Raw genomic sequence first — 21,519 nt, 5'->3', positions numbered from 1 at the left:
AGGCATTATTTTCTAGCTGAATTTAAAACAATTTCTTCCTTCCTCTTCATGAAATGTCATGGTCAATACTAATAGATTTTGATGACATAAAAATAAAAACTGTTACTAACAAAGAACGATATATGAGCTGGTACAAATGGAAATAAATCATGTCATGCATTTTCAAATCTTTAATTAGTAGTAGCAAACAAAATTCATATGTCACTTCAACTAGTTGGGTTGACTATTTTTCCTATGAAGAGTGTACTGTTTGTATCTCTGTCAAAAATCAGCATGAGGAAGGGGTGGCTGAATTCAATGGTTGGAGGAAGAGACATTGGCATTATTTCAACAGCAGTTGCTGCTGCTGCCTCAGTACCTTTCTCATCAACATCCAGAGAAGCCTTGTGGACAACCTAGGAAAAAAGAAAATAGAGTCACTCTGGGCAGTCAACAGCCCCTTGAGAAATTATTCAGAGTCCTTTTAAAGCAGCTCTGCTTTGGGGGATCCACTGAGAAGTGAGTAGAGACAGAAGACTCTATTGTTGTGATCATGGCTGCTTAAATGAGGGTTAGGATGGGGCTATGGAAATCTCCTAAAAAAAGTCCAAAATACTGGATGAAGGATAGAGCTCCACCTGTAATTGTGTGTCTGTGCCTCCAAAACTGAGTCTGCAGGGTGAGAAGGACAGGTTGTGCTGTGCCTGGGAGCATTGGTGGTTTTCCTTGAGGAGTCAGGGGTTGATGCTCCTCTCATGTTTCAGATACTGCCCAAAAATATTTTGGCCAATACTATTCTTGGTAAAAAACAGACAAGCAGCAATCTAATCTGATCTCCAGTGTCACCAAGGGCCAATCTCCTTTTGTAGCTTGCAGGCTGAGGCCTGGGTGACCCAGCTGCAGGCAAGGTGGGAATCTGGAAGCTGTATATACCTGGTGTTCCTGGATGCTACCACTGATGGGTTTTCCTGCATGAATGGAAAATACTTACTTTGGAAACCTTCAGATCTGGGGCGCCAGTGATGCCAGAGAGATCTGCCTGGTCGGTGAACACATCCACAATTCCCATCTTCCTAAGGGTGTTACTTATTTCATAGCTCCCAGAAATAGAAAATTTGGGGAAATAGAGGTTCATAGATCTGTTAGGTAGAAGAGAAACACAAAGCGTGGTGAGAAGGATTTTTCAGCAATATAAAGGATGGTGAGAAATCTGTTTAATTCCCATGAGCATCAAGTCCCAGGGGTTTGGACCCTGAATGTACAGTGAGCAGCAATTCAATTGCTGGTGCTTCTCATGGTGATAGAAGAACTATCATACTTAATAATAAAAATAGCAATCATAATACTATTTATCTGGTGTTTTTTCCAGGAAATCTGAGAGCACTCTGCTAAGTAGAACAGTAGCAAGAGCCCCTCTTTACAGGCAGAGATAAAGGATAGCCCATAATGCTCAGGAAGGTGGAGAGCTGAAAAGAAGTCCTGCCTGGGGAGAAGCGTGGCAAATCCCAGCATTTCAAATCAAATAAGTATTTTTGGCATAACTGGGGCATTTGGCATGTCCCCAGGAAAGGTCTGCTCCCTGCACATTTGGATTCCATGTCCTCTAATTGTCTTCCTCCTCTGGGCTGGCCATGATCAAGTTTGCCTTTGACTGTGAGCTGTCTGCAGGCAGCTCCTGCTCAGTGTGATTTCTCTTGGGTTTCTTTTCACACCCTGTCCAGGGGTCCTCAGTCACCCACAGCAGTGATTACCCTTTAGGTAGCTCAAGTCTTTTGCTGCTTTGCAACAGAACAGTAAAACAGAAATTGCCATTTGGTTCTCACAGTTTCTTCCACAGAGAACTTATTCCTATATTCATCCTCAATGACCTTGCACCACAAATTCATTTAGATAAGGGTTTTTCTGATATTGCAGCTGAGAATGATACATTCTAATTTTGATATTTGAGGTATCACATTATTAGCTCATATTCAGTTTGCTACCCATTATGTTTTTACTAACTGTGCTGGTATTTCTGTGATGATGCACTGAGATAGATGGGTGTGAACTGCACAGCCTTATTAATTGTGAATTAGGGCAGAGCTTGGTAAATTAAGCATGTATTAACTTGATATTACTCATCTACTGTTGCTAAGATCTCTCCCAGACAAACAAGGTTGTAAAATGCATTAGCTGATGTTGGTGTCAATGGTTGAAGCTAACAGAAACTCATTAGATATTTATAGTTTCAAAACAAAATGCCAGAAAATCAGGACACCCACAATTAATCACTTAATTTCTAACAACAACTGAATGCTGCAAGATAATTGTGTAGGACATATCATGCCTGTAAGCACTACTAGAAACTGTGTAAGTTATGCTTTATTTAGGGTTCAGACTTATGTCTGAGTCCCATAAGAGTGACATAAGAGAGGAAAACCCACTAGCTGAAATCTCAGTATGGAAGATTTGACTTAAAATTGCAACCATTCCTTTCAGTCCATGGAGTATTTTAGAAACACCAATATATGCTTGCTGTTCCTTAGAGAGGGATAGGATGGTCTCTGCTCTGGTTGGGAGAGCAGCAAGTCACTCTTCCACCAACAAAAGAATAGTTAAATACCAACTAGCTGCAAGATTTTTACAACTAGGGCGCACGAGCCAAAAATAACCCACTCAGTTCCCAGAATCACCACAATCACAGTGTTTGCATTCCCCAAAAAGAAAAAATACTATAAATTAGGTGCCACTACAGCTGACTGGCAGGAGATTACCTCTGGAAGAGATGGTCTGACCATTTCTGGATGGTTTCCTTGTCCAGAGTTTGCTCTAAACTCTTCATTTCCCCTTTTGCAGGCAGAACCAGAAATGCAGTAGCACTGCCATTATAATGCAGCCGTACCACAGTGCATGACAGCTCCTCATCAAAGTAGAAGTCAAATCTGCCCATCTGGTACATCATAGGGACTTTCACAGTTGTTTCAGCATCCACAAAGAACTCCCTTTCTTCAGTATGCTCTGCTTTGAAAGGCTTTTCCCAGCTACCTGATACAGAGAAGGAGAATTTAACTGAATATCCAATGTTTTATCTCATCATAGTCTAAGTTTTTTATAGCTAGTAATAATATTCACCTGTTTCTCCATGCATTAAATACTGAATTTTCAAATGTGACACTTTAGAATGTGTATCACATTAATGCAAGGATCTTTTACCTGTTCAAAAAAGTGCATTGTATTCTACTTTCAATTTATGTTTCAGATGCCAGTAATGAAATAATTAGGTGGGGTTTTCTGTACCTACCATGGCTTTTCTGTTCAGGAAATCTATGTGGGCTTTCTGTAAACATCATCTATGTACTCATATACTGCATGCAATTAATTTCTATTGACTTTAATCATATTTGTAGATAAAATATTGTACAGTCTCATATCTGACTGGTGTTATGTCGGGCTTAAGGACACATCTAACCCACATCAGAAATGCACATTGTTTCTGCTTTGTTCCTTAAAATGTTCCCCCCCCATTTGTCACTAGCTTCTCCCATATATAGATGTTAGTGTGCCTGTATAAAGGACTCTGATAGGGGGAAAAAAGGACTATGTAGTAAATTAGGCTATTGAATCATGCATTATTTAAAAAGAGGTCATATATGAGTCTAAGTGCCTTCACTGAAAATGAGAAGAATATGGGACAATTGGAGTTACAGTTAAACCCAGGAACACCAGCTCAGGCTGCATGGGAGGCTGTGGCTTGGAACAGAGCTCCTGGAGTGTCACAAAGAGAAACAAGACTATATGGCCTCCAGCTGCCTGCCCATTATCTGCCTCCTGTTTCCCCTCCATCACCTCCATTGTGCCATTAGGGGATCTTCTGGCCTTCAGCAAGGAGCATTGGAAATTTTCCCCAGACCAGTTTTCAGTTGAGGTAGGTAACATTAGATTTGTTGATAAGAATGAATAGTGAGAATGTGAACCCTAGAGGAGACTTACCTTTAAAGAAAACAAAGCTAGCCAGAAGCATTACAGTTTGTGGGTCCATGTCCTTGACCAAATTAGTAATTTTCCCATGTGTTTTCTTCTCTGTATAATCATTGATCTGCTTTTCAGCTTCTGTGGGTTTGTTAAAGTCAGTTGTAAAAGCATCCAGCTGATACAGAGCCTTAGCATCATCTGAAAATGTTTTTAGGAGTTTCAGCTTCTCTGTTACAAAGATGGCATTCCCCATGTTGAGCTGGACTCCACCCTCAGGATGGTTCAGCATGTGGATTAGGTTGTGAAAACCTTCATGTATCTCTTTCTCCTGAATCTCTGTAAGGTTGAAGGCGAGTCCTTCCAGGATCTGAGACTTTGTGGCTGATCTGGCCCCGAGGGCCAGCACTGCAAAGGCAGTGGAGATGCTCACAGGAGAGAAGAAAATGTTCTTATTTGGTGCCTCCTGTGCCACCTCCCTAAAAAACTGGAATGCAAAGTCAGCGTTGTTGGGCACAAGTCTGAGGCAAGCCATCGCTTCACCTCCATGATGTATGTGGTGTTTAGGGTCATTTGGGTCATGTCCATTGTGGTCACTGGGTGGGAGCTGACTGTGGGCAACAGTGTGAAACCCAGCCAGCAGCAAACTTAGGTAGAATGTGGTCTTCATGTTCTTGTATTAAAATCCTACAGGAAAAAAAAGGACATGATGTTACTGAGGTAAATAATTAATTAAGTAGAAAGAGTTATTCTCTCATTACCACTGAATCAAAAAGTCTTATCTCTTTCTTTTGTCCTCAGTTTCCATGATCTCCAATTCTTGCCAGAATTTTTTTTAATTTTCCCAGGCCTCCTGGCAAGTCTCCGCCAAGTCTTTCTGCCACCCCCACCCTAAATACCTGCAAAGACAAAATTCAGCATGGATTAGTTGAATACACAGCACCCTCAGCAGGCTGGAGAATGGAGCATGTCCCATCACAAAACACCTCTTGGCTAATTGCTGGAAGGCTGTGGTGCAACTCTGCTTTTGACATTAATGGTCTGAATAACTTCTTAAAATTTCATCATAGAAGAAGTCTGGTATCTTGTGACTTAGGGGAGAAAGAGGAAATTCATGCAAGTGAGCAGCAATCAGTAGCTACATGGAAACAGAATCTGAGCAAACAGGCAGGCAGAGGATCTTTAAATAAACTTTTGGTCAGGTTGATAAGGTATCCCATTTAAAGAAAGGACAAATAATGGGGGCTCTTCTTCAGTAGCAAACCACATATAAACACCTACCTCTCTAAGGAATAGGTGAGTTTTTTGCTGAATAGAAAAAATGTAATATTTTAAATAAGAACCTGAAACAACGTGCTGTCTCTTACACAAAACTGTTGGAGTGGGTTCATATTCAGCACAGCAGAAGCAGTCAATGCCATTAACAAAGAACAAGGCCTTATTTTTATCAGCTGCTCCGCTGGTCAAAGGGTGAAACGTTTATCAATTTGTTACACTTGGCTGTGGTAGCCACGTTTCATTGCAGAGCTGATACTCTGCACTCTATAAGTGCTTAAAAAGAGACCTTGGAAATGGGGTGTGAATGTCCCAATAGGCCTCATTTCTGAGGAGGAATCTAGGGCAAAGAAATGGTGCAAGAGTTGCACAGGGTTTGAGGAGATAATGAGCCAGATTTGCTAAAATTGTGCACAGAGAGACATATTACACCAATTGCACCTTTCATCTCTGGCATGACTCAACTTAAGAGCCTCATCAAAAAGTGCTATGCTTATGGTCCTGCTTTCTCTACATCATCAGAGGGAGCAATTTATATTAGTAGTTGAATATCTACTTACAGATAGACTCATGAGAACAACAAGACATTTTCAAGCTATAATCAAATATTCAAACATTTACATGTTTGTTATAAGTAATTTTAAAAAGCAGGCTTAGTTGCAATAACAGCATTACTGACAAGTGTAAGAACTGTAATGGTTGGGTTCTTGGTAGCTACATTTTCAATTACTGTACACAGTAGTTTTAAGTTATAGTTTGATCTCTTCTGATTTTGACATTGAAATAATTCTTGATGTATCTAGATAGTTGTATCTCAACACAAGAGCTCCAGTTCTGAGTTTTAAGAACTATTATCAGTGAGCCAGTGTATTAGTCAGACTTTGAAGACAAATCAACTCCCAAACAAAAGCATCAGAGCTAAGCCTAATCTATTTCCACATACCCAGCAGGCTGATTCAGAAGCTGCCTGTGGATAAATTATTTACTATGAACTATTTACTCAGCTGCAGTCATAATTTATTAAGAAGAACATGAATTCCAAAAAAGAGAAACATTTCATTTTAAACATAAGTTGCCACCTGTTCTCTATCTCATCACAATTAATATTTATTACAAAATATGACACCTGATAGTTTGGCTTTTCTATATGCCTCAGAATGTCAGTTCTATTTATTTGGAATGCAAAGCACAAAAGGATTTTAACTGGCTTGACCTTAAAATGATGGTGAAAGGATATAGAATGGTTTTGCTGTAAGGATTCTGTAAAATATTAATTACAGTTCTCTGAAGGCAATTTTCCTTATCCTGATATTTTTTTCTCCATGTAGTTACAACATGTTCACATTTTGTGGTTAATTTATGTACTTTCATGGAATTAATTTCATTTTATTACAGTTCTGAATTCACAGATAATTAAATACAATCTGAATCATCCATCTGTTACTCAGTACTGGCCAATCACAAACAGTCAAGACTCATGAGTCAGACCTCACAAAAAATCTTGATAATGGTTTGTTTTAAAGGCATAAGATTATGAAAGACTTAGCAGCTGTATTTTGTAGAGGTCTTTTTTTGTTGTTAAAGCTTTCAAGATACAAGTGGTCCTCTTCATTAGTCCCTGTTTTGAAACCTAAAGGTACTTTTATAATAAGATTTGCACCCTCTCAACCTTCAGAATATGAATTGTGGATTGTTATTTCATATTTGATACTTACTATTTCATTTCATGTTATTGTGGCTTCTGGGTTAGCAAGTGATCAACCACTGACAAATTGACAATAGACCATTTCAGCAGGAAACTGAAGATGCAGATTCTCATATGGTCTTAGAGACTGATGGATTTTCCTATGGAGCACAGTTGCTAATGATTTATTAAAAAGCAAAGGGCTGAGAGCCTGTGCTGTAAAGCCTTTAGGAAATTTCCAGACAGGAGGAGTTAAGTTTGCAGAAAGCTCTTTAAGACCTTTACTTTTATGATTTCCAGGAAAAAAACCCAGTTTATCCATCAACATGGCAGTAGGAGTGAAAAGCACTTCAATTCTAGTTCCAAATCTAGTCTGACTTGTTGAATAGCCTGGAAGGAAACCTGTGAACCTCTGCCTCTTTTCTTTGTGTGTGTTACACAATGACAGTTTATTTGTGGTGTTCAAGAATAGGTGTCTTTAAAGAAGAGCTTTCAATTAAACCAGACAATGATACAAGAGCATACCAGCAATTGGAAGACAGTGTTTGCAGCAATTTATCTGTAATAGACTTGATGATAACATTTGCTGAATATATTACTTCTTCCCTAGCACAATATGCCCTACCATGCAACTCAGAAAGAAAATGGAGAACACTGGGAATAGCTAAAGTTACCTTAGAATAATTCCACCAGAAAACCTGGGAGTGGGCTGGACTGAGTTTTCTGACTGACAGAACTTGCTTCTTTATGGATATAGGTATTTTTCCATTTTAGGACTGATTTCTTTCCCTATGATTGAAGAGGTTCTGGAGACAACTTTATGCCTTTAGACTGCCATGTAATATTCCAGGAAATGAATATTCATCCCATGCTACTCCCATAAGGGGTCCTCACTGATAATCTAATTTCAGGCAACATGAAAATTTGCCCTACTCAAAAACATATGAAGGCATAAATAGAAAAGCTCTTTGCTCACCAGATGGTGCTGCTTCCCTCCTGATTGTTTCTGAAGAAGGAAATCTGAGAAATTTGTTTCTCGAAAGCACTGTGGGGGCACCAGACACATCAAGTCACAGCACCACAACCACCAGTGGTGTCTGCTGAACTAAATATCAGCTATTTAGAGACTTGTAAAAAGAATCACCCAAGCACACACACACACAAAAAAAAAAAATCACAAAAGAAAGACTTGACTAGCCAGATCTGTGTGTAAGACCATAACCTCAGAAACCTGGCCAGGCTTCTGAAGTGATAAAGCTTCATAGGTCCAGGCTTTATAGGTCCAGGGCCACCTATTCAAAGGAGCACCAGAAACTCACCTGAGCCTTCCTGGCTGGCCAGAACGCTCTGCTTATTTAATCATATGCACCTGAACAGGTTCAGGGCCTGTTCCAGATGATCATCTAGACATTCACTTCTCTTGTTTTTCAGCGTTTTGATACCTCTATGCCTGAGGCCCTGAGGAGATTGCAAACACAAGCCAAGCCCATTGGACTGTTCAGAGAATCCAACCACTATGAATATTTCATTAAAAGTAATTCCTTTTGCAGCAGAAATGTGGAAACCTAGTTGCCTAGTTTACACAATCCTTTAGAAATGCATGTGACTGTTCATTCCCAGGGCTGTTTTGTGTTTTTTCTATCTTCTGTGAGCCAGCTGAGCATTGGAGAACTCACCCAGAAAGTGGCATCACTCACCTCCAAGACTCCTTTTACCTGGAAACAGGTGAACATGAGCTCTCACTCTTCTACCAGGCCACCATGAGTGTTTGCTGTTGAACCAGAGTCACTGCACACACTCAGGGATGAAGCATCACTGACTCCAAGAGAATAAAAAAAGTAGACAAAAAAGAATGAGTGCAGTGGTAAGGATAGAGGGGATTCTCTTCTCTCTGCAAGAACAGATCAGACCAGGTTCTCAGTTTCTACATTCCTGTGTACACCTAACCACAGGCTGGTTTCTGGCTCATTGCATGTTGACCTCCTTGTGATCTTCTGAACATGTGAAAATCACCAATTTCTCCACTTCCCTCTCAATGGGCCTGATGATTACCTCAATCTAAAACAGAAGTAGACATTAGATACACCATTCCTTAAGCGATGGTATTTCTTGTAGACCTTCAGTATAAAAATCACCAGAATTACTTAAAAAAACCCACAAATATATTAAAAAAAGTTCTAAGCACCCATCTTCAGACTTTTAATGAATCAGGGCCTATTTCTAGCAGGAGGTGCATCAGGGAAAGTCCCCCTTTTAGGAATTCTTGGCTCCAGAGACCACCTTGCTTTCTGACAAGACACTGCTCTGCTTTTAGATTCTCAATTCTTCCTCCAATGACCTGACAATGTGTGGGCACCTCATTCCCTCAGTTGTGATGCCTATGTCCTTTATATCCAGGTGCCACAATAAAAACCTCATTATACAGAACAGATTTCAGTATAAGATACAACCCTAGAAAAGATTTAAAATGGATTGCCTTCAACAAGAGGAGACACTTTTAAAGTCTCTATAGGAAGCAAAAAAAAAATCACTACTTACAGCAGCTCCCTAGGATCCTGCTGTCTTCACCAGGACTACTCTGCAGCTCCCTCTCTTATTTATACAGTTGAATAGCATTATGAAAGCAAAACGTCCTCTAGAAAACATTAACCAGGACAGACAAGTGCTATTACTTTAGGAATGGTGCCGAGTAAACAGTGAAGACAATTTTTCTGGGCAGGCACCTGATTTTTGCTGTATATGCATGGCCAGACCTGGCCTTTTCTTAGAACAGTCCTAAGAATTGCCTGCATTTCTACACATCCTCCTAATGGGAATCTAGCTACTCACTCTGGGAAATGCTTCACAAGCATCATTAACTTCTGTAAACTGCATGAGTTCATACAGTAGAAGTAACTGAAGTCAGTGAAATGAAACATATACCTAATACTAGACATGAGCCTAAGGAAAAGACAGCTGTGGATGCATGCTGCAGCCAGATATCAATTTATTTTTTATTTTATATTTTATTTTTATTTTTCAGTGAGGTATTTTGCTTCCTCTATACCAGACTTTTAATAGTTTTTATTTGGCATATTTGTTTTAAATGGTACACTATTTCTTAATTACCTACATTGCCATTAATAGGGGCCAATTTCTGGGGACATCTCTTTTAAAGTTAAAGCTGCAGCACTGATGTTTGTAGTGGCTGGGGGTTGCTGTAGGGATGGCAGGATGGTGGCAGAGATGTGCATCCAGGACCCTGTGGCACTCAGCACCTCAGCCACAGTGGTGTCACCTGATGCCTCAAGCAGCAATGGATTGACTGACAAGCTGTTGCCTTGTACTCACAGTGGGGGCTGGCACAAAGTGCCAGCACTGCCGAAAGGCAGACAGGGAAGGGCAGGCAGGACACCAGAGCCTGCTCTCACACAGAGCTGGACCCTATGGTCAGGCCACCCGTGTTTTACATGACCCCCTGTGAGGGTGTGCTCCTGCAGCAGCCACAGGGGCTTGTGCTAATGTGGGTATGACTGAGGGCTTGGAAAACTCACAGGTCAGTGCCCCAGTGAGCACCTTCCACCAGGAGGATCATCCCCTTGAGAGGTAGGGGATTCAAGGAGGAAAGGTGCTATACATCATGGAATCATTTAGGTTGGTAAATAAATCCAAGACCATCCAGTCCAACCATTAACCCAGCACGGAGAGCTCCATACTAAACCTTGTAGTTAAGGACCAGATCTACATGTCTGTTAAATACCTCAAGGATGGTAATGCCACCACTTCCCTGGGCAGCCTGTTCCAGTGTTCATATTCCTTTTGGTGAAGGAATTTTTTTGAATATCCAATCTGAATGTGTCCTGGCACAACTTGAGGCCATTTCCTGTTTTTCTGTCACTTGTTACTTGAGAGAAGAGAACAACACCCACCTTGATGCAACTTCCTTTCAGGCGGTTCTGGAATGTGATTTGGTCTTCCCTGAGCCTCCTTTTCCCCAGAATAAATAACCCTAGCTCCTCCAGCTGCTCCTCCTAAAACTTGTGCTCCAGACCCTTCACCAGCTCTGTTGCCTTTCTCTGGACACACTGAAGCACCTCAATGTCCTTCTTGTAAAGAAAATGCCTTTTCTTGTAGTGCATGTTAGAGAAGGAATCTTTCAGAAAGAAAAGCTTTACAATTACAGGATAAATATTTTCCTCTGGGCCATTCCTCAGGGGTTAGCAATGTATGGAAGCATTTCTTCTCCTCTTTTCCAGCCTGTATGCCTGCACATGTGAAACTACCAAAAGGTACAGCATGGAAGGTTCTGTGCATTTAGGGCTCTTGGAGCTTCTGCCAATCCTTTCCTTCCTGGCTTACTTTCCTATCTCTTACCTGTGCAAAGGTAAGCATAATAGTTCAATAGAAGTTTTGATCCAGACTGCTAGCAAATGTGTTTGAATTGTTTACAGACTGAAAAAAGCAGCTAGGCACATGTAGCCTGTTTTTCTGTAAACAAATGAACAATAGCTTCTCAGCTTACAGAAGCTACCTAAAACATATTCAGACTGAAGATGAGTAACACACTGAGAGAAAAATGAGAGCACAAAAGTTCAGCTATGAGTAAAGTTGCCAAAAAAAAAAAAAAAAAGTGAAGGAAAACCAAATCAACTTAATATGACTTTATTTAAGAGCAATTTATTCTTGCAATTGGAAGTGCCATTCATCTGCTGAAATTTGCGTGGGAGTGCAAGATGGAAAATGAAGTAAATAAAATCTAATCTATATCAATCTCCAATGTTATATCCAATGTGATATCTGTTTTCTTTTTCCTCATCTATATAACAGTTTCATCCAACCATGTAAGCCATCCTGAAATTTACTGAGACTCTCTTTCAATATTTGATATCAGAATTTGTTGCATAGGAACTTGTAGCTCTTTTTTTTATGCAGGCAGTAAGATTATACAGCCACTGCTTTGGCATTCTGAAAGACAGCAATCCTTCAATTTGGTACTCTTGGTCTCCAATATTGGGTGTCTTATTACTTTGAACAGTAAGTTACTCTGGAGTTTTAAATTATTATTATTATTATTATTATTATTATTATTATTATTATTATTATTATTATTATTATTACTATTACTATTATTATTATTAGTAGTAGTAGTAGTAGTAGTAGTAGTAGTAGTAGTAGTAGTAGTAGTAGTAGTATAAGATCTTAATAATACTGTATCATTTTTTAGTGAATTGACAACATTAACTGGAGTCATCCAGTATGAATTCCCTTGAAATCAGGTTGACTGTAGTCCAAAAAGACTTAATTATGTAAATTAGAATAACTGTATCTTGCTTCTCTAGTAGAGAAACACTTTCATATTTTTAAAATATTTGACTAATTTCTCTAAAAGCCATTTAAAAACACAATGGGTTGTTGCTGTTCTGCTGATGCCCTCTGGAGTACAGAGAGCACAGAGTCCCTCCTATGAGAGTTCTGAGAGTAAATGTCAGCATGGAGCTGGTGAAAGCTGCATCCCACTCTGCCCTGCCAGGCTAGATTAAATTTCTGGAGCTCTGTGTTTCAGGAGGAAAGGCACTCGTGGTCACATGAAACAGGTCAGTAGTGACCTGCTGGAACTGGTGCCAATACAGATCAGGTGCAATTGTGTCAAGTGCCCTCTCCAGTGCTTCCAAGTGAGAATACAGCAGGCCTTCACCTTCAAATTCCTCCTTCTTTGCTTTTATGCTGTGCATTGGTCTTGCCCCCACAGAGTAGGTCTGGGCTCACTCCAAGGGGGAATGTCTTGCTCAGACAAGAATTCTAGCTCCAGTGAGGGAAGGCACATGTGGTACTGTCCCCTGAGCTCCTGCAGTGAGGCCCTTCCCTTATTGCCAGTCCATCATCAGTTCCTTTCTGCAATGCAGTCAAGACCTTCTGGGTCCTGAGGAGAGTTATGTTCTATCACTTCCAAAATCTGGTTTGGAGTCTGCTTCCTTCTCTTAGGCTGAGGTGCACAGTTACTTTACCCTGACCAAAGTACAGGATGCTGCTGCCAGAGATGTCTCATCCCCCTGCATCTGTGCCATCTCTCCAGGATGGCTGATGGGCTCTGGGGGCTGGAGCCCAGGACAAGTGAGGAGAGGCTGGATGAACAGGTCTTTTCCAGCCTGGAGAAGGGAAGGCTAAGGGAGAGACTGCACTTGCTGTCCTCTCCCACATAATGGGCTATGCTAAAGAGCAGATGGAGCCAGAGGTGCTCAGTGGTAGAAGCAAGTTGTGGGATGCAAGCTGCAGCAAGGGAAACACCAATGAGATCTATGGAGAGGAGTGTTCACAGGGAGGTGAAATACAAGGACACTTCTCTGTATGAGGCCATGAAACTGCTGTCCTTGAAGACATCCAAAACCTGCTGGACATGGCCCTGAGCAACCTGAGCTAGATTCCAGGCTGGTGCTGCTGTGAGCAGGTGGTGGGATTGGATGACCTTCCAGCATTGGAGGTGCCTTCCAACATAAATCATTCTACTTTTCTAACAAGAAATGACTCTGAAACCATGGTCTCAGGAGTCCCTGTCTCCACTTACACTGTAGGTTTTAATTTCATCCTGCAGGGAAACTCCTCTCTGCTTCTCACCACATGAGTTCAGAGGCTTTTCCGTGGAACACTCAGCTCTTTGCAAGGTGTCATCTCCCTGGTCCTCAGGCATGCCCCAACAGATCCAGCACAAGGGAAGCAGGCAGGCTCCCTCCTGGCTGCCCAGACACAGGCTCTGCCAGAGGAAGGCACACAAAGTGCACACCGAGAACAAACAAATCTGCTGGCCCATCTGCTGTGCTCCAGCACGCCACAGCCATGGCAGGTGGCTCACACCCCTCCATGGTGCTGCCTGTGCTCAGACTTGCAGCACTGCCCAGGACTGTGCTCTCCTCCTCAGAGACTTTGACACTTCCCAGTACTGACTGAATCTCAGCAGGAATCCATGTAGCTGCCTTAATTTCCCTAGTCCTGCCTGTAATTCAGGCCTGCTAATGATACACTTTTGTAGCCTTTGTGGTGGAGAGATGGAAATTGGTGAACCTTGGAACAGGTGAGCTTGAACGGGCTACTTTGAAAAGTTGATATGAAAGAAATATTTGATATGGCCATTTTCTTTCACATATGTCTGTTAAGATGGTAAGTTTTCAGATGTGTCCTTAGCGGAGGTGCTCAAGAAGTTAGGATTTAATTCCATTTACTTTCTAAGGGTGCAAAAAGCATAACTGCAAGTGTCTCAACAAGTCTGATTGTTTGCTGTCTTCTCTTAGGACAAGCTAAAGCATCTCCCAAGATGAAGCTGTATGATTGCAGTGGGGAGAGCTATCTCTGATAAAATTCTTTAGCACAGGAGAACACAGTTTGGAAAATGTTCAAGTACACACTCATTCGTCTTGCACATATACATTTATTATTGAGTAGATTTATGTTCTTCTTTCTTGAGCCAGAACGAATGTTGAAAGTTCTTTACCTTTCATGTGGAGAAATCTCCTTCCTCTCTGTGTCTGTTTGCAATTGCTCCCTGTGGAGAACCATAGCAAAGAGGAAGATTCAGTGATCCTGTTGTTTATATGCTCTAAAACTATGTGATCTGAACATACTCAGTGTTAGATCTTTATTTTAGTAATGGTTCCTTCTTTCACCAAGGAAGGTCCTGGGTTTCTGCAGATTTAAAATGTCTGCACATCTCTTGCCCTGAGCTGTGAGATATGGTTCATAAGAGATTTAAACTCTAGAAGCTGCTCAGGGGTCATCAACTTCTGTACATGTCCTGTGGAAACGCTTTCTGCTTTCAAATCTCTCCTTCAAAGGCCCATCACCTCTGCTCAGATACCTTTAGATTTCTCTGAAATGGCTAGGAAATTGGAGATTTACAGAAATTGGAGACAACACAAATACCCAGCAGATGGAAAACTAGCTCATTATTTAGCTTGATTTTAAATCCCATAAGTCTACCATCTCTTGTGTGTTAGACTGATTGCTCCAGCATTTGCATTGTCTTCTTACCCCCAGAATCTCTTTTTTTGGTCTCATCTTCCATATGTAGTGGTTATTAGGAACTTAGACACCTCAGAAATGGGACACTGCAGGTGGTAAAACCTGGAATTCTTGTCAGGGCTGTCACATGCCAGGCCCCTCAGGGGGACACATTAACTGCAAACTCCTGCAGTTAGGAAATGTCAGGATGAAGGTGGCAGTGCTCTGCTTTTTGGTGAAGGATGGGACTGGTGGAGTCCTGCTCCACTGAAGTGATTTGATGTGATATTTCTCCAGAGGTAAAACTCTGAGGCCTCCATGTTACTTCCAAGCACACATATTCATATACTTGAAAGAAGCAATACCCAGCATTTTTTTCAACAAGGTGCTTTTCCCAAAGGAAAATATAAAGATATCTGTGCAGAGAGTCTTGAGACGTGTTTGCAGTACCACATGAATGTCTGTATTTCCTAATATTTAAATGGACAGTTGTGCAAATTCAGCACTGATTTAGCTCAGTTTTTAGCTGACATTGAGTATACTTTGCAACTATTTACATGATGGTGATCATGGATATGTGGCAAACACACCCAGCAAGTCTTGACCATCACCACAAGTAACCTGGGCATACACAGATACATCCAACCCAATCTGGGCAAATAGTGCACTGATATTAGCAGACAGGAGTTACCCTGTGTCTTTTGATGAAGAAAAATGACTTGGAATATCTCTTACACAGTAAAAATGCATTTTCATGCCAAGTTTCATTGCTAGTCTTGCTTTACTTATAATGAGAAGACTTGTATGGTTTTATTTTTACTTCTACCTTCTTTATTACTCCTCAGAAACTCACATGGCTTTTGGGAGATGGTGGCCATGGAGGTGACTGGAGATGGCAAGCTAAAAGGAAAAGCCAGGGTTTTGGGGCTTTGAAGGTTTCAGTTTGTGAAAGATCTGATGCTCAGTAGCTATTTCTAAATATGGCTGTTTTTTGGAGATATTTATTCCTGCTCTAGTCAAATATCTCCAAAGCACAGAGTCTGTCCTGTCTTCATATCCTTTCAGCTGTTGAACAATGTTATAAACCCAGACTCTATCATAAACATTAACCAGATCAGGGACAGATAATCATTCCTGAGGAACAGCAAATAATGTAGATATCGCCTGTGTTTCTTTTTTCACAAAAGCCAAGAGAATTTCTAGTTGGGGGAAGGTCAGCTACATGGTGAAGAGGGAAGAGACTCTGACAGGGTGAAATATTCCTGTCAAAACTCATCTTCATCCAGACATGTTGTGTCAGATTGCCCAGAGCAACTTCTGAAGCTTTTGCTGAATCTGCTGAATAGTTTCTTCCCAAATACTTTTTAGATGAAAAACTAAAGCATTTAATTTGGATAGTTTCTGAACTGGAACAGTATTTTAGAAGCTTCTTTAAAATGTTGTCTGACTCTTACAATACTTCCCTCAGCTCAGTAATTTGCTGCTTTTCAGCTGGGGTCAGACAAAACCTGCTGATCTCTTGGAGAAACTTGCAGCTCATTTACTCAGAAAATGAAAAGTGGTTTTCTGACAATGTTTTTCATCCAAAGGGCAAATCTGAAACTAGTTGTTAGAACTGCTCTGTCATGGCATTTCATTCTCTCAGGAGCAGATCTGGGGATGAGACCAGTGGGAATTAGGGAAGGGTGTGGAGGACTGTGTACAGGCACCAGCCTGCCTCCAAGGGGAAAGGCTCCCATCCCACGCACACTCACTTCAGCAGAGCTGAGTCCTGCTTCTGGGGACTGAAACTCCTGAATGCCATGGAAGTACAAGAAATAGCTGACACAACTGATGCATGTAATATTGTAGTAATCAATTGCTATGAAATATTTTTAGTAGTGTTCTTACAAAACCCATTTGCATTTTGGGGTTTTTCCATTATCTTCAGGTGTGTTTAAGCAGAACAATATTGATGGGTGTGAGAGAGCAGCTGGTCCCAGCTACGAGATGGAAATCAATCACCTCAATCGGACAGAGGAGGCCCCATGTCTTTTGGACTCAGGCAATATAAGCAGAGGCAGGTGATCTAGTAATGTGAAATGTGCAGTTGTTTGCTCAATAAATTAAATTCACATTTGGAAAAAAACAGTGCAGGAAGAAGGCTGTGTTTCTGGTTAGGATCAAGAAGGGAAATTTCCAGTAAAACTGAAATGGGAGAAAGCCAACAAGAAACCAGAGATAGCCTGTAGATGATGGACTGCAGTGTCAAACCTGTAGGTATCTAAAGCACATAATTCATATCCTTTTTTGCCCTCAGACATGAAACATAACACTTTTTTATAGTCCCCTCTCATCCCTGGCAATAACCAACTGGTAGTGCTCCTACAGTTGGTGGTGAGCAAAGAGAAAGGGAAGGACCAGTGGAACTGTAATTCATGCAGTGCTGCCTTGCCAGTGTAGTAAAAGCATGTTGGACCCCTTGAGCCTTCTTACCTGGCAACTTTCTCACCTGTCAGCTACAAACCCCTCTTTCTCCTGTAGATGTTGTTTGCTCACCTGGACTCTATTCCCCACCAGAATCACAAGATGTAAGAAATAATTGCAAAGGGCAACATTCTAGCATTATTTACAAGTATTGAGGATATCACAAAGTCAACCTTTTCACCTTGAACTCCATCAGGAATTTCCATGTGTTTGTTCTGACTTGTTGTGACGCCAGTGAGGGTTCCATCTGTTCTTTTCTATTTTCTCTCTATTCTTTAATATTTGCAGATCAGCTATCTAGATATTCCATGTTTTGACCAGTCAGCACACTACTCCACAGGTGTTGGGAATAGGAACTTCTTTAGGCAAAAGTGATTGTAAAGGACTCTGGGTCAAATGCAGATAGCTATTCCTGCAGGAGAAGGGTTTTGTGGAATTGCACAAAATGGGAAGCTACCTGCAGGTGTTCAGATAGCAACAGTAGAGGGAGCAGCTACCAGTAGTGTCCCCATGCAATAATCATGGGATCTATCAAGACTTTTGTCTTGGTAGTGCCCTGTATGCATCATGAATTTATATACAGCCAGGAATGCCATATGTTCTCATTTCTTCTCAGCTTGTGATCTGAAATTCAGATGATATATGATGAAAGAAATTGAGAGTGGAAAGTGAATATTTGTGTACATCATTCTTCCAGAAAAAAATGCAATTATTGCTAAGCAGCTTTTCTTTTTCATCCTGAAGAGGATGGGGCTTTAGGATGGACACTTCTGAGCTGGGTATAAGAAAGGAGCTGGGAGATGTGGTCAGAAGGAAGACTGATTTAGCTGGTGGCTCTGAACCCAATGAGGAAGTATTAAGAAGAGCAGTGGGAGCATCTGAGTGTGTGACTTCAGGCAGATAGGCAGTGGGTGAAAGCTGCACTGTGGCAGGAGTCTTTAGCTGCAGCAGAAACCTTAGGAAGATGTCCCAGGGGAAGAAAACTCTCTTCTCCCTTACCTGATGTCAGATGGTCTTCCTGAGAAGGGTTAAATGGGCCCAGAGGTGGCAAGCACCTTTATCCCTTGAACATTTCCATTTTCCCTCCAACCCTCCTTTTCCTCCCCACTTCTCAGTCAGCTTCACAGAAAAGGCCCTGATCATAATTTTCCACATTGGCACAAATTTTTTCATGGCCCTCAGACCCCTGCACTCTGGCCCCAAACTAGCCAGAGGTAGAATGCCCATTCATTGGAAGCTGCAGATTTGCTTTTAAGTTTCCTGATTCTCCCTTCAGGTTTTCTGATATGAGACTTCCTGGGTCTTTTTCATGCTACATGAATGGCTCTGTTCTGACCAGCTGAAGTCTGTGGAAGCCATTTGGGTACCAAAGAAGTAGATATACTAGTTATCTACTAATTATGGGAATAAGACCTTCCCAAAAATACTACACCTTTCTACAATTTCTGTTCAGTGATCCGTATTTGCTTTATTGCTTTCTTTAAAAGTTTAACTTAAAAATCATCTTTATGGTAGTGAAAATGTCATCTGCCTTCTTAGCTGGATAAAGAAGAGCTTCTTTGTACAGAGTAGCTTGTCATTGCCCTAATGAGCTTTAGCTGGGCATGAATTAATTAAATGAGTGAGTTAATCTATGACACAGATCACTAATCTGTGATGTCTTTAGCTACTAAAACCTAATGGTATCCATGGCACTTTCAGAAGGACCCCATCACATTCATCTGACCTTTATTGCTTTTTGTGCTGTCTTTATATTGTTTGAACAGGCTTACACAGTGAACACACTGTTATACATTAAACAGTAAATAAAGTTTATACAGTAGCTGTAGAGCAAGCAGTGACATTGCTCTTCTGGGCACAGTTGCCTGCCAGCACAAGAGAGCAAAAATAACACTGAGTGTTCCCAATGGCTCTGCTTTTTCTTGCTGTCTCCTAAGGTTCATGCCAGAAATGAAGGGTGAAGGGATTTTCACAGAACTTCTCCAGCAAAAGGCTGATAGGATGTAGCAAATTCTCTCCTTCCCCTGCTTTTCTGATTCAAAGTCCTTCAGAGGAAAGCCAACGGCAGCATAGCTCCAAATTCAGACATATCAAATAAAGCTGTTTTCTTCATAAATCCTGACAAGCTATAGTGCTAGTTGCATGCTACAGATGCAATATTTCTTCTTGAGACATCTTTTCTAAATTGCATTTCATGCTTGAAAAATCAACCTCTCCTTTGAAGCTGTGTCACTTTTATTTTCTTCCCCATGTCTGATTACTAGAAAGAGAATATTTCAGTCAGTTACATTTCCAAATAGAGAATATAGAGAAATATTAGGATTAATTAAAATAATAATTACAAAGTTGAAGCCATACTTTATGTGGTATTTGGAATTAACTTAATGACAGACACTAACCTGATCACAAATAAAAAATCATGCCTGTTTTATTTTCTATTAGAGTGTTGAACAACTTCCTAGTTTGTGGTTTTAAGATTAATTAAGCCTGTAGGCCAAAGGTGTCATGATGACTCCTTTGAGGCTCTTATTTAGCCTTAACTGAAGAGGCTCTTCAGTTAAGGCTAAATAAGAAGGCTCTAAATGGTATGTTGATAAATGAAGATTTTCAGTAGGGTGACTATTGCTAGAGTTACTTAGTCTGACTATGCCCACTCAAAAACATCCCTAAGAATTTTGCTTCCTGTATCCCATAGGGCTCAGCATGATGAAGACTATAAGGAAACAGTCCAGAGTTCCCAGAGAGCAAAACTATGTGCAGGGTCTGGTAAAAACTCTTGGATACCATCAGGGGAAGACCAGCCCAGAAGAAAAGGAAGGGTGACTGCTGGCCATGATGGTAAGAACACAGTGCAATGTAAAGAGCTTTGTATCAGATACTCTGTTAGGAGAACACAGAATGGTTAATTAGAGTGATCCAGTATGTGACTGGAAACCTGGGTATCCATGTGCAGGAATAATTGGGAGTTCAGCTGTCTGAACAGTGTGATCTGACACACACAGCTGTGTGTTCCCAATCCTGACTGCCACGGGAGGATGCTCACTGCTTTGGGGACCTCTGTGTGCATGTGCCACCCCCCTGAAGCCCAGGCCGCCACTGCCTCTGGGAGGAGCAGCCAGGCTGTTGTGAAAATGACTAAATCAACAGAATGTGAGGCACACATGGTTTTTTTTTGCCAGGGCTTCAGAAATACATTTCTACCCCTTCAGACCCAAGGAGATTTTTCACCCTTTGAAGATTTCACTGGCTTTTCTTTGTGATTACTGCACTGGTGATTGCTTCTTTTTGTTTCCAAACTCTGACTTCTCTATTTTCTCCTATTTGATATGAAGAAATCAACTCCCACTTTTTATTCACCTATTATGATAATTTCAGTTTATACTGCCAGACAATTACTTTATTTTTCACCCCTTATTCACTAATTCACAGACTTATTTTAAGATAATCTCTCATTATTCTTTCAAAATCTCTCTTGAACTCAATCCCCCCCCACACACACTACTATTTCACAATTAAACTACTCCTCAGAGTGTTGAACTAGTTAAGAAGGGAGATTTATAGTTTTCTATAGTGGAGTAGGAATTATCAGGCTCTGTTCTTGTAAGAAGAAAGGGAAATTGTCTTATTTCAGTTGGAGTATAATGGCTCCTTAAACATTACCATTCCGGGGAAGATCCTGAAAGGATGATTCACCCTGCACCTTCCCACCAATTCTGCAACATGCTGAAGTTACCACCTTTGAGGGAATTGTAAACCTTGATGTCACAGCACAAAGGGAGAAATACCCCAGAAGAAAAAGCTTCCATTCTGTATAGGCCATTCAGCAATTGTATGCCATTTACTTGAAATAAAAACTAGGGAAGAAGAACTTCTCCCTTTCAGGGTAGACCTATAGAGGCAAAAGGACTTTTTTCAAGAAGGGTGAGTGATGTGTTGCCTTTGTAGTATTGTATGAAAAACAAGAGACCAGACTACATTTGTATTGCTAAGGCATTTGTCCTCTTCTGGCCTCTAGTGTATGTAAACGTAGCAACCAATAAAAATTTGTATTCCAATGAATTTTTTCTGGGTTTTATAGCATGTAATTCCAAAGGGCCTTCTATTTCTCCTACATTTCATTTCTGTAAAATAAACAAAAGATTTACTATGCCTATGGGATTTCACCACCCAGGCAGGCAGCCACTCAATGCTTATGAGGC

At 40.9% G+C, this 21,519-nt stretch overlaps 1 protein-coding gene and 1 long non-coding RNA gene across 5 annotated transcripts in view; one reads left to right on the top strand and one right to left on the bottom strand.

Annotated features, from left to right (window-relative positions):
* LOC141729327 (uncharacterized) overlaps positions 1-21,519 on the top strand; it is a 38,492-nt gene that overhangs the window by 2,344 nt on the left and 14,629 nt on the right. The window contains exon 2 of the long non-coding RNA XR_012580707.1: positions 20,016-20,158. This is a non-coding gene — a long non-coding RNA (uncharacterized LOC141729327). The remainder of the gene's footprint in view (positions 1-20,015; positions 20,159-21,519) is intronic.
* On the bottom strand, positions 156-9,539 carry LOC102067706 (alpha-1-antitrypsin). 4 transcript variants are annotated; one of them, XM_005483181.2, is made up of 6 exons: positions 9,425-9,539; positions 8,584-8,701; positions 3,949-4,614; positions 2,733-3,003; positions 971-1,118; positions 156-395 (listed from the first exon to the last, which is right to left on the bottom strand). In XM_005483181.2, exons 3-6 carry the CDS (start codon positions 4,595-4,597, stop codon positions 207-209), a joined length of 1,257 nt encoding a protein of 418 aa, XP_005483238.1. In that variant the 5' UTR covers positions 4,598-4,614; positions 8,584-8,701; positions 9,425-9,539; the 3' UTR covers positions 156-206. The 4 variants fall into 4 exon arrangements, with proteins under 4 accessions (XP_005483238.1, XP_074398521.1, XP_074398520.1 ...); XM_074542420.1 differs by having other exon boundaries at positions 8,602-8,701; XM_074542419.1 differs by having other exon boundaries at positions 8,584-8,705; positions 9,425-9,456.

Source organism: Zonotrichia albicollis, chromosome 6 (genome assembly GCF_047830755.1).
Source record: "Zonotrichia albicollis isolate bZonAlb1 chromosome 6, bZonAlb1.hap1, whole genome shotgun sequence".
NCBI classification, from domain to species: domain Eukaryota; kingdom Metazoa; phylum Chordata; class Aves; order Passeriformes; family Passerellidae; genus Zonotrichia; species Zonotrichia albicollis.
The sequence above is the reverse complement of the archived record's forward strand: the minus strand, read 5'-3'. Positions and strand labels throughout refer to the sequence as shown.

Coding starts and splice junctions, on each gene's coding strand:
- LOC102067706 (XM_005483181.2), bottom strand. CDS start 4,597: ATGAAGACCACATTCTACCTAAGTTTGCTGCTGGCTGGGTTTCACACT. Junction 3,004..3,948: donor TAGCTTTGTTTTCTTTAAAG/GTAAGTCTCCTC, acceptor TCTCTGTATCAG/GTAGCTGGGAAAAGCCTTTC. Junction 1,119..2,732: donor TCAGACCATCTCTTCCAGAG/GTAATCTCCTGC, acceptor TCTACCTAACAG/ATCTATGAACCTCTATTTCC.